At 40.6% G+C, this 13,283-nt stretch overlaps 2 protein-coding genes across 4 annotated transcripts in view; one reads left to right on the forward strand and one right to left on the reverse strand.

Annotated features, from left to right (window-relative positions):
* The window catches only part of IKKbeta (I-kappaB kinase beta), a 526,241-nt gene that overhangs the window by 209,548 nt on the left and 303,410 nt on the right, over positions 1-13,283 (forward strand). The gene's annotated exons all lie outside the window — the stretch shown is intronic.
* Positions 1-13,283, reverse strand: part of Pax (Paxillin) — a 198,687-nt gene that overhangs the window by 105,655 nt on the left and 79,749 nt on the right. The window contains exon 1 of one of the 3 annotated variants that reach the window (XM_065221555.1): positions 8,102-8,475. The exons of 1 other annotated variant lie outside the window; for it this stretch is intronic. In XM_065221555.1, coding sequence (XP_065077627.1) covers positions 8,102-8,189 — 88 coding nt within the window. In that variant the 5' untranslated portion in view covers positions 8,190-8,475. Of the gene's footprint in view, positions 1-8,101; positions 8,477-13,283 lie in introns of those variants that run through there. One more of the 3 variants, XM_065221560.1, reaches the window with a different exon arrangement.

Raw genomic sequence — 13,283 nt, forward strand, 5'->3', positions numbered from 1 at the left:
ACTGCCCCCAAAATGGAATTTTTACAGAATTCATTAATTGACATGATTTCTGATATGCTTAAATCTAACTCCATGTTTGATGCTATTCAAACTGGAGTAAAATTTGCAAATAATATTGTCATGACTTTAAAATTCAGTAATGGATTTTAAAGCATTAAATATTGTAAATTGGAATGCTCGATCTCTTAAAGATAATGAAGACGAGCTATTTAATTTTTTAAGAGTTCATAACGTGCATATTGCCGTTATAACTGAAACGTTCCTTAAACCTGACCATAAGGTTAAGAAGGACGCAAATTACTTGATTTATAGAAATGATCGTCTTGATGGACCCTGTGGTGGCGTTGCCATCATTATTCATAGACGAATCAAACATAAAATTCTTTCTTCATTTGAAACCAAAGTTTTTGAAACTTTGGGAGTTTCTGTTGAAACAAAATTTGGACAACTTACGTTTATAGCTGCCTATTTGCCATTCCAATGCGTAGGCCAGCAAAAGAATTTTCTCAAGGGTGACCTCCAGAAACTTACCCGTCATAGGTCATAGGCAAAACACCGCTCATGGAATAATGCTCAAAGCAATTCCAATGGTAATATTCTGTTTGATGATTGTTCTGCAGGTTATTACACTATTCAATATCCAAACAGCCCAACATGCTTTTCTTCTGCAAGAAATCCCTCCACTATTGATTTGGTCTTAACTGATTCATGTCAACTTTGTAGCCAATTGGTTACCCATGCTGACTTCGGTTCTGATCACCTTCCAGTAACTTTTGAAATATCCCAAGAAATAATTTGTAATCCCAACAGCTCTACTTTCAATTACCATAGAGCTGATTGGGAGCAGTATCGAACATTTATGGAATATAACTTCGATCCAAACATTCCTTTGCAAACCAAAGATGAAATTAATTGTGCTCTTGAATCTCTGACTACTTCTATAGTTGAAGCAAGAGCTGCCTCAGTACCAAAATGCGAGGTTAAATTCGATTCAATTATAATAGACGATGATCTTCAGCTCTTGATCCGTCTTAAAAATGTCCGTAGGAGACAATATCAAAGAACACGCGATCCTGCCATGAAAGTCATCTGGCGGGATTTGCAAAAACAAATTAAAAAGCGATTCTCTGCCCTGAGGAACAAAAATTTTGAAAATAATATTTCTAAATTAGACCCGAGTTCCAAACCCTTTTGGAAACTCACAAAAATTTTGAAAAAACCTCAAAAGCCTATTCCAGCGCTTAAAGAAGGTGGTAAAATTTTGATCACAAATTTGGAAAAAGCTCAGAAACTTGCTAAGCAATTCGAGAGTTCCAATAATTTCAGTTTGGGTCTTACTAGTCCTATTGAGAATCAGGTTGCTCGGGATTTTCTGAATATTTTCTCTCGGGAAAATATTTTTGATGATTCCTGGGGGACTGATTTGGACGAAGTAAGGTCTATAACTAAAAAATTTCAAAATATGAAAGCTCCAGGTGATGATGGAATTTTCTATATCCTCATCAAAAAACTCCCAGAGAGTACCTTGTCTTTCTTGGTAAAATTATTTAACAGATGTTTCCATTTGGCATACTTTCCTGATAAATGGAAAAATGCAAAAGTTGTTCCAATTTTGAAGCCGGATAAAAATCCAGCTGAAGCTTCTAGCTACCGTCCAATAAGTTTGCTTTCTTCAATAAGTAAACTTTTTGAAAAGATAATTTTGAATAGAATGATGCTTCACATCAATACGAACTCAACGCACTCAACTGGAGTTGCTCTTCTAGACATAGAAAAAGCATTCGACAGTGTTTGGCATGAAGGTTTGATTGCTAAATTGAAAAAGTTTAATTTTCCACTTTATATTATGAAATTAGTTCAAAATTATTTAACTGACAGAACTCTTCAAGTAAATTATCAAAATTCCAAATCTAATCGACTACCTGTTAGGGCAGGAGTTCCTCAGGGTAGCATTCTTGGGCCTATATTGTATAACATTTTCACTTCGGACCTCCTTGATTTGCCTCAGGGTTGCCACAAATCTTTGTTCGCTGATGACACAGGCATTTCCGCCAAAGGAAGAAGTCTTCGTGTTATTTGCAGCAGACTGCAGAAAAGTTTAGATATTTTCTCTTCTTATTTACAAAAATGGAAGATTTCTCCCAACGCTTCCAAAACTCAACTTATAATATTTCCACATAAGCCTAGAGCTTCGTTTTTGAAACCTAGTAGTAGTCACATTGTCACTATGAACGGAGTTCCAAATTCTTGGTCAAACCAAGTGAAATATCTTGGATTAATACTTGACCAAAAATTAACTTTTAAAGATCACATTGAGGGCATTCAAGCCAAATGTAACAAATATATAAAATGTTTGTATCCTCTTATAAACAGGAAATCCAAACTTTGCCTGACGAATAAACTTCTAATATTTAAACAAGTTTTTAGACCGGCCATGCTTTACGCTGTATTAATATGGTCTAGTTGCTGCACTACCAGGAAAAAAGCACTTCAAAGGATTCAGAACAAAATTCTGAAAATGATTTTGAAGTTGCCTCCCTGGTACAGTACAACCGAAGTACATAGAATTTCGAATGTTGAGACTTTAGCACAAATGTCCAACAAAATAATTAATAATTTCAGGCAAAAATCATTGCAATCCTCAATTGCAACGATTAATTCCCTTTATACTTAGATAAGATTTAGTTTTAGTTTTTAGTTTTAAGATATCAATTGTTATACTGACATGCAGGTTAAAAAACCTGTTTAAAACACTGAATTGCCAAGACATGAACAATGTAAAAACACTTAGATATATATCATAACAATTAAGGCTGGTACGTTACTGCAGTAACTGGAGCACCTATGTTAAAATGAAATGTAATTTATTTTGAATTTGGAACAAATAAAGAGTTAAAAAAAAAAAAAACAAAAATCGAAGAAATATCTTTGAAAAAAAACAATTTTATTGTAATTTTTTGCGCCGAAAACGATTTCGTAGACCATAACAGTTGTTTTTCATGCAAAATTTTATAAAACTTAAATCAATAAAAAATAAAATATTTGTCTTAAAGATATTGTTTTATGAGTTTTGTTAATTATTTAGTGTTCACTCTGAAAATTTAAAAAAGTTAGAAATTTTCATGAATTTTTCCCACAATTTTGTCCCAGACACCACTTTCTACCAGAGCTGTGGCACCACCAACGAGCTGGGAACCGGCTTTGTAGTGCTGGGTAAGATGCGCCAACGCGTGATTGGCCGATCAACGCGAGGATGTGCAAGTTGAGGATTAAGGGCCGTTTCTTCAACTACAGCATCATCAACGTGCACTGCCCACACGAAGGGAGACCCGACGACGAGAAAGAAGCGTTCTATGCGCAGCTGGAGCAGGTGTACGACGGCTGTTCGCAACGGGACGTCAAAATCGTCATGGGCGACATGAACGCTTAGGTAGGACGGGAGGCAATGTATATAGACCGGCAATCGGACCAAACAGCCTGCATGCCGTATCGAACGACAACGGCCAACGATGCGTGAACTTTGCAGGTATGGTAGTTCGAAGTAGCCACCTGGAGATCACCTGACCAACGCGCAGAAAACCAAATCCATCACGTTCTAATCGACGGGAAATTCTTCTCCGACATTATCAACGTCCGCACGTACCGCAGTGCGAACATAGATTCGGACCACTACCTAGTTGCAGTATGCATGCGCTCAAAACTCTCAACGGTGCATAACACACGTCAAAGTCGAACGCCGCGACCCAACATTGAGCAACTACGGGACGCCGGAGTTGCCCAGGACTACGCGCAGCAGCTGGAAGTTGCACTACCCACGGAAGAGCAGCTTGGCGTAGCTTCTCTTGAAGATGGCTGGAGGGACATCCGTTCAGCCATAGGTACTACTGCTGCAGCGGCACTAGGTACTGCAATCCCGGACCGAAGAAATGACTGGTTTGACGGCGAATGCAAACTGTTAGTAGAGGAGAAGAATGCAGCACGGGCGAGAATGCTGCAACACCGCACGAGATTGAATGTGGAGCGATACAGACAAGCGCGGAACAGACAAAACTCGGTTTTCCGAAAGAAGATGCGTCAGCAGGAAGACCGAGATCGCGAGGCGATGGAAAATCTGTACCGCGTAAACGACGCACGGAAGTTCTACGAGATGCTAAATAGTTCGCGCAAAAGCTAAGTGCCGCAAGCCGATACGTGCATGGATTTGGACGGTAAACTTCTCACGAACGAGTGTGAGGTGATTGAGAGGTGGAAGCAGTACTATGACGAGCACCTCAACGGTGAAGCAGCAGAAAACGAAGGTGGCACGGCAACAGACCTTGGAGCACGCGCAGAAGACGACAGGCTACCGGTCCCTGATCTTCAAGAAGTTGAGGAGGAGATCGGTCGGCTGAAGAACAACAAAGCAACTGGTGTAGATCAACTACAAAGTGAGCTATGAAGGTGGTGAAGCACTGACTAGAGCGCTGCGCTGGGTAATTGCCAAGATTTGGGATGAGGAGACATTACAGGAGGAGTGGATGGAAGGTGTCGTATGCCCAATCTACAAAAAGGGCGACTACCGCGCGATCACACTGCTGAGCGCCGCCTACAAGGTACATTTCCAAATTCTATGCCGCCGTCTGTCACCATTTGCAAGAGAGTTCGTGGGGCAATACCAGGCGGGATTCATGGGTGCCCGCACTACCACGGACCAAATTTTCGCGATTCGGCAGGTTCTGCGGAAATGCCGCGAATACAACGTGCCCACACATCATTTGTTCATCGATTTCAAATCCGCATACGACACAATCGATCGAGATCAGCTATGGCAGATTATGCACGAGTACGGATTTCCGGACAAACTGACGCGATTGGTCAAGGCGACGATGGATCGAGTGATGTGCGTTGTTCGAGTAAGGTGATGGACTTTCGTGTCTGCTGTTCAACATCGCGTTAGAAGGTGTGATCAGAAGAGCTGGGATAGACACAAGTGGTACGATATTCAGGAAGTCCATCCAGCTCCTTGGTTGCGCCGATGACATTGACATTATGGCAAGGAACTTTGAGATGATGGCGGGAACGTACATCAGACTGAAGGCTGAAGCTAGACGGATTGGACTTGCCACCAACGCATCAAAGACAAAATACATGAAAGGAAGAGGTTCTAGGGAAGACAATGTTAGCCTCCCACCCCTAGTTCAGATTGACGGTGACGAAATCGATGTGGTCGATGAGTTCGTGTATTTGGGCTCACTGGTGACCGCCGAAAATGATACCAGCAGAGAAATTCAAAGACGCATTATGGCAGGGAATCGTGCCTACTTTGAACTCCGGAAGACGCTCGCAAGTTGACTGTTTGCAAGACGCTGATTAGACCGGTGGTGCTCTACGGCCACGAGACCTGGACTATGCTCGTGGAGGACCAACGCGCCCTTGGTGTTTTCGAACGGAAGGTGTTGCGTACCATCTACGGTGGAGTGCAGATGGATTACGGAACGTGGAGGAGGCGAATGAACCACGAATTGCACCAGCTGCTGGGAGAACCATCCATCGTCCACAATGCAAAAATTGGGCGACTACGGTCGGTTGGGCACGTCGTAAGAATGCCGCACGACGACCCAGTGAAAATGGTTATAGAAAGCGACCCAACAGGAACAAGAAGAAGAGGCGCGCAGCGGGCAAGGTGGATCGACCAAGTAGAAGGCGACTTGCGGACCCTTCGCAGACTACGAGGTTGGCGAAGTGTGGCCATGGATCGAGTAGAGTGGAGACGACTTCTTCGGACGGCAGAGGACAACAAGGCCTTAGTCTGATTGGTAAGGTAAGTTGAGCACCCACAAGCTCACAATTATATTGAAGATTTTATTAATTTTCAGATATCGTAAAACTACACCGAGTAATCAAATTTTATGAGACTAGCAAGATCAGTAATACTTTTCATAGAGGATTCAGAAATATTTCCCTGATTTTTAAATACATTCCTTGAGATACCCTGATTTACCAGGACTAGCATGGAATTCCCTGAAATTCCCTGATTTTCCAGTTTGTTTTTTAGGTAGTCGACAGAGGAGGAGTGTGAATGCAAATCCTGTGGATTTGTGGTACAACTTCAGCGTTCTTCGAGGATAACTGAGGAGGTCAATGTAATCAAATCCAGACTAGACGAGGGTAAACCAGATTAAGACAAGTTCAGAGGGCTTCGAAAGCAACACAAAACCTTGTGCCATCAAGGGTAGGTCGAAAGCGCTTTAAAGGCAAGAAGGCTTGTAAAAGAAAGTTGAGAAATTGAAAATCTGTTCAGTGAGCTTCTATTAGCAAGGACTACGAGGGTATCTTGAGAACCCGTCGAAGATCTACAAAACTACTTCTAGGACAAAGCACTCCTAGTTTCAGGAAGGCAATAAGAAATTCTACAGGGCTTCATATTCAGAGGTATTAGAGAAAGCTCAACAACCCTTTTGGGGTGATTTTAAAAGACATTAAATATAAGATAAGAGGACTTCTGAGTTATTCAATGGTAAAGACTGTATTCGATACAAATTGGACACACTCCAATATTTGTAACTTTTTAGCGTGTAAATTTTAGTGGTGCGGCAGAAAACGCGCCACAGCAGATCCGAAGAAGGCCAAAACTCGCGCAAGGATGCTGTATATGAAGTGACTCACAAAACTGTTCTGCATTGTGATGGACGTGTGACTACATCATGGCCATCACCAGACAAATGCCGGCACAGGAATACAATGTCCCCACCTGTAAGTTGACCGTTCTTGAGAGTGTACGGAAGACGAAGCAGTCGAAATCCTTGCCTGGCAAGCGATTCGCGAAGGTGGCAAAATGAGTTAGCCCTTCATCACATCTAGGACCGTCAACGGACAAATCTACAAGGACGAATCTCTCCAATAGCGACTTCTTGAGGTTCACGAAGGTCCGATGGCCGGATCAGGCATCTTGCCACTATACACCTTATGCTAAATCAATAATGTTGTTTTCGTACCAAAAAAGTTCAATCCTCCAAACCCTCCGGAGCTTCATCCTATCGAGAAATTTTGGGCCCAAAAGTTATTGAAAATGAACTTGAAATAAAGAAAGCGTGGTTGAAAGTGTCTAAACAAATCGGCCCTACTGTTGCCCAAAACCTGATTAAAGGAGTCAAGGCAAAGGTGTGAGCGGATGGGTTGGGAGAGGAGATTCAGGAGATTCGAAATTCATTTTAAGTCGGATATTCGCTATGTTTTGCAAAGTTGATTTATTCAACCTCCTCTTCTAGGCTAAATGACCGCACCTTGGACTCAACGTTACAAATCAACTCCTGTGCAACACTTGCGCCATCTTTCTTACACAGTTTCATCCACTCTTTCTTCAAATCTTTGCCGTTTTTGAAGACCTTCCCTGTTTTTGCCCTTCATAATCGCCCAGAATTTTTTTCTATTGAGCAAATTTCTGGCGAGTTTGGCGAATTTGCCTCCTTCGGCACAAAAACAACTTCGTTGGCTTCGTACCACTCCATCACCGGTTTCGCGTAATGGCACGATGCCAGATCCGGCCAAAACAGAGTGTCACCTTCGTGGGACCGGAGGAAGGACAGCAGACGCTTCTGGAGGCATTCTTCTTTATAAACAGTATATAAAAAGTCTCTCTGAAAAATCCATTGGTTACAATATTGGTTACCATATTCGAGTTGCCTAGTTTTTTTCGTCGAAAATTAGTCTGCGGTGTAAAATTGTTCCGAACAGCTCTATGAGTCAAGGAAAATTGAATACTTAGGTAGGAAGAGGACGATGAAGATAAATTTAATTCAAAGAAACTTTGAACTGTGGAATAAAAATTTTAACGTGTTGAGAGATGATTACAAATTCAGTAGGACCTAATCTGTTAACAATTAATAAAATTTAAACACAGGTGGTTAATAATAACTTTTTCAAACACAGCTGAGCACACGATAAAAAAACATAGTGGTTGCAGTTAAAATAAACATTTTGCAGTTTTCATATTGAATAAAACCGTTATTGACCAAATTTTGTTAGCAAGAAAACATCAAATACATTATTAGATAAACCACTCAAACCCAAACAACCTTTACATAATGCTATCAATTTACAAAAACTAACATTTTCAACTCACATCCAGGTGCGATTCCTCGCTCCCTCAGCGTACACCGATATGGCTGCCGTGCTCCAGGGTCCCACTTTCCATAACATGTCCTATCCATCACGCCTTCCGACCGAATACCTACAGCACTTTACACTTGGCAACCTAATAACAGCCCGTTACTTTCGACCGCCTCCACACAAATCCCACAAATCAGCACGCGTCTCCACCGACACCCTCTTCTTCAATGTTTGTTGATGTTGTTGTTGTTGGTCACTTTAAAATTTCACCTCAACCCGAAGGGTTTCTTCACCGCGATGCGGATTCACGATTTACACACTAATTCACCTTTTTATCCGCCATAAATTATTTCCGTAGCGTATTTAATGAATTAACTCCTGCCGCACAATCAATCTAAAAATAACGGTAAAAATACATCAAAACCAGCCGTCGAAAGACGACGCCGACGACGGCGGCAACGCCACCGGGGACAAATCATAGCGTTCGTTTGGCTCAATAAGATGCCGCGAGGTTAATAAAATTGTTGGTCTTCCGCGATCGTCACCCGTGGTCGTCGAGCAGAAACGTGTGCGTTCAAGTGATGTTTGATGCTTCAGGTCGAATTCTTCAGTCTTACTACTAGAGAGCCAACACTGAACGGGGACGGCAGTTGGGCTGGGGATTTATAAACACAAAAATTGCGAAAAATATCACATTTCATAACGAAGAACGACGATGCCCCCAGCTGACCGGACACCGATCCGTGGGAGGATTACTGAAATTCACGTGCAATCGTGACTGATGAACGGCTAGAGAATGGTGGAGACGAGTGGCTGTCAGTACCATGGACAGCCATGCGTCTCCATAATGAAATAGTTATCAATGATTCTCTGGATTGCACACCAGATTTTGACCCTTTTATCTCGAGTTCATATTCAAGCTCTACATACAAGCATAAATCACACTGATCAAACTGGCACTTCTGCGATGATTCGATAACAAAAACAAAACCGATCAGTTGCACCTGTGTACTCCACTAGCTTCGCGCCATGCAAAGGAAACCACTTGTTATGAAAAACCACAGCAGAATAAGCGTTGTTGATTCATCAACGACAACGACGCCAGGAGACCGTCTGGCAAGGAGGTTCCAATCCGACTCTCCCCTAGAACCAAGATCAACTGCTCATTTCCTCACCGTCGCGTCGTGTTGTGTTGCGATCGGCCGCCCATTGGATCGTTGATGAAACAAACGTCCGCACGTCCGTTCGCAATCGTATATGTGACTCTAGTTCTCGGTTACTGCCTTGAAGATCGTTAGTCACAGTCAATAGTAGGCGCATAGTAGGAACAACGAGTTTTCTTTGCACCCCATTTCCACACCGATTTTCCATTTTGGCTTTTTCTTTTCTTTTATGATACAACATGTGTGCGGCGCGCAGTGATGGATCGAGATTTTGGGGATTTTTAATTAATTTTAATTATAGAATGCTAGCGTTAAATCCAGTTGAAATCTCTGTTAACCCGTCGTAAAAAAGATAGTTTAATGATATTGATCTCCATACCTTAATGCAGAATTTCCTTACCGTGTTTTCATTGAAGGTGCACTCGAAAGCGCACTCATGCAAGCATTCAATTTTAAAAAGTAAGTCCCAAAAGAGCAATCCATCCCTGGCGGCGCGTTTCATTCAATTCCGCAAGCAAGCAGTGGAAAACCGCAAGACATTTCGGAAATATATGTTACATCTTTTTGACAGTGGTATATGGTCGAGAAAAATAATGAAAATTTGATCATTTTTTTTTCTCTAGCTGGGCTTATTTATTAAGTTTTGCTGCGTACGTACGATTGTTTGGTGGTATGACCGTGCGGCTTTAATTTGCGATCTTCACGCATGTGCGAATGTTTACGCTCCCATCTGTGCGCCCGATCAAAAGGTTTCGATTAGATTAGATAAGGTGCCCATTGTGCGTCTTTAAGGTAATTTAAATCAGTCCACATCGTACTCTCTTGCCGTGTGGATCTATTTGCTTTTTGCTGAAGAAAGTGTCACTGCTACCTAAAGCTACAACAAATTCAAACAGCACTTTTCAGTGCTCAATATTACCTGAACAACATCACCTGAAGAAAAGGGCAATCTCTTGATCCCCATTCTGATGAAATTTATTTGCGCACTCAATTTGATTTGCTCACGGATGATGAGAATGATCCATCATCCAGGAAAAATTCTAGTAAACTTTCCCGGCTTAATGCCAAGAAGGGAAAAATTCCCCCTATTGTGATAACCACTTACGATTTCCATGCTCTTCGCACAGAACTTTTGAATTTCGGTAAATTCAAGTTTTCACTTCAAATTGGCCGTCGTGGTGAATGCCTTGTATAGGCTGAAACCTTGGACGGATTCAAACGTCTTCACAAGTATCTTACTGAGAAGCAACACTAGTTTTTCACTTACGACACCAACACTGAACGTCTGTTCAAGGTTGTCTTGAAAGGTCTGCCCAGTGTTGAATTCCTGGATCAGATTAAAGAAAGAATCGAAAAAAATACTAAGAATTGAGCTTGGCGATTCGCGCAACGGGAATTCTAATATTATATTTTTTAGTTCACTTCAAGTCTAGTGAACTAAACAACCTTAAGGCTTAAGAAAAATCTACCCTTATGCTTCGTGTACGAGTGAAGTGGGAACACTTCAGGGAGACTGGAGGAAATTTGCAAAACCTCACCCAGCGTCGTAAGTGCTAGGGATGAGGTCACGGAACAAAAAACTGCTACATGCTAAATGCATGAATTGTGGTGATTCCTCTCACGCAAAGGACGACTGTCCTGTGAAGAAAGACCTAAAAAAATGTTAAAATTGTGGTGAAAATCACAAATTTAACTTTTGGGAATGTAAGACACGTTCTAAGCGACAGGTAGGAAACGCTCCACGTTCCCGACCAGGTACGAATTCCTCTGCTGTTAACAACAGTCAGCGAGGAACAAATTCTACATTCGAACCCGTAGGTACAAACACCACGCCTGCTTCAAATTCTTAATCTATACCAGCTCCCCTCGCTGCTAACAATATTCAGAAAGTAAATCGAGCTACCTATTCTACTATTGCAGCTACTACAAATCAAAATTCTAGCGAATGTAATACTAACTGAAGTTTTGAAAATTTTGACTTAGGAAGCATTACGGCTCATAAAATGGGATTTTTACAGAAATCATTAAATGACATGATTACTTATATGCTGAAAACTAACTCTATGTTTGATGTTATTCAAACTGGAGTTAAATTTGCGAACAATATCGTCATGACTTTGAAATTTATTAATGGATTTTAAATCATTAAATATTTTGAATTGGAATGCTCGATCTCTTAAGGATAATGAGGACGAGCTATTTAATTTTTGAAAGTTCATAACGTACATATCGCTGTTATAACTGAAACGTTCCTTAAACCTGACCATATGGTTAAAAGGGACGCAAATTATTTCATTTATCGATATGATCGTCTTTGTGGAGTCTACACACTTAGATTTTTTCGCCGAGATGGGCACCACCGAGCAGCTCGGCGTTTTATTTTGCTGGATCTCAGTGAAAAACTTGCCGAGATTCAGCTAACAAACGGGAATTTTGCCGAGATCTCAGCTAATAAACATATTTTTACTGAATTTCCAGCAAAATAAAATTCCGAGCTGCTCGGTAGTGCCCATCTCGGCAAAAAATCTAAGTGTGTATGGTGACGTTGCCATCATTGTTCATAGACGAATCAAACATAAAATTCTTGCTTCATTTGAAAGCAAAGTATTTGAAATTTGGACAACTTATGTTTGTAGCTGCCTATTTGCCATTCCGATGCGCAGGTCAGCAAAAAAAAATCTCAAGAATATCCTTCAGGTCAAAGGTCTAAATTCTTCATTATTGGTGATTTTAATGCAAAACACCGCTCATGGAATAATGCTCAAAGCAATTCCAATGGTGGTGTTTGAGGATTGTTATGCAGGTTATTGCACTATTCAATATCCAAACAGCCCAAAATGCTTTTCTTCAGCAAGACATTCCTCAACTATCGAGTTGGTCTTAACTGATTCATGCCAACTTTGTAGCCAATTGGTTACCCACGCTGACTTCGGTTCTGATCAACTTCCCGTAACTTTTGAAATATCCCAAGAAATAATTTCTAATCCCAACATTCCTACTTTCAATTACCATAGAACTGATTGGGGACAATATCGAACATTTATGGAATATAGCTTTGATCCAAACATCCTTTGCAAACTTATGATTCAATTAAGTATGCTCTTGAATTTAAATTGACGTTAAATTCGATTCAATTATAATAGACGATGATCTTTTGCTCTTGATTCGTCTGAAAAATGTCCTTAGGAGGCAATATAAAAAACACGCGATTTTGCCATGAAAGTTATCTCTGCCCTGAGGAGCAAAACATTTGAAAATAATGTTTCGAAATTAGACCCGAGTTCCAAACCCTTTTGGAAACTCACAAAATTTTTGAAAAAAACCTCAAAATCCTAGTCCAGCGCTTAAAGAAGGTGGTAAAATTTTGATCACAAATTTGGAAAAAGCTTTGAAGCTTGCTAAGCAATTCGAGAGTTCCCATAATTTCAGTTTGGGTCTTACTAGTCCTATTGAGAATCAAGTCGCTCGGGATTATCTGAATATTTTCTCTCGAAAAATATTTTGATGATTGCAGATCTGATTTGTACGAATTAAGATTGTAAGAATCAAAATATGAAAGCTCCAGGTGATGATGGAATTTTCTATATCCTCATCAAAAAACTCCCAGAGAGTACCTTAACTTTCTTGGTGAAATTATTATACAGATGTTTTCATTTGGCATACCTTCCTGATAAATGGAAAAATGCAAAAGTTGTTCCAATTTTAAAGCCGGATAAAAATCCAGCTGAAGCTTCTAGCTACCGTCCAATAAGTTTGCTTTCTTCAATAAGTAAACTTTTTGAAAAGATAATTTTGAATATAATGATGCTTCCCATCAATATGAACTCAATTTTTGCAGATGAGTAGTTTGGATTTCGCCATGGGCATTCAACTACTCATCAACTCTTAAGAGTTACCAATTTAATTCGCTCAAACAAATCTGAAGGCTGCTCAACTGGAGTTGCTCTTCTAAACATAGAAAAAGCATTCAACAGTGTTTGGTAAGAAGGTTTGATTGCTAAACTGAAAAAGTTTAATTTTACACACTATGAT

This window comes from Ochlerotatus camptorhynchus, unplaced genomic scaffold, assembly GCF_037179485.1.
Source record: "Ochlerotatus camptorhynchus isolate MF236.1 unplaced genomic scaffold, CSIRO-AGI_Acam_v1.1 ptg000144l, whole genome shotgun sequence".
In the NCBI taxonomy this organism is placed as follows: Eukaryota; Metazoa; Arthropoda; class Insecta; order Diptera; family Culicidae; genus Ochlerotatus; species Ochlerotatus camptorhynchus.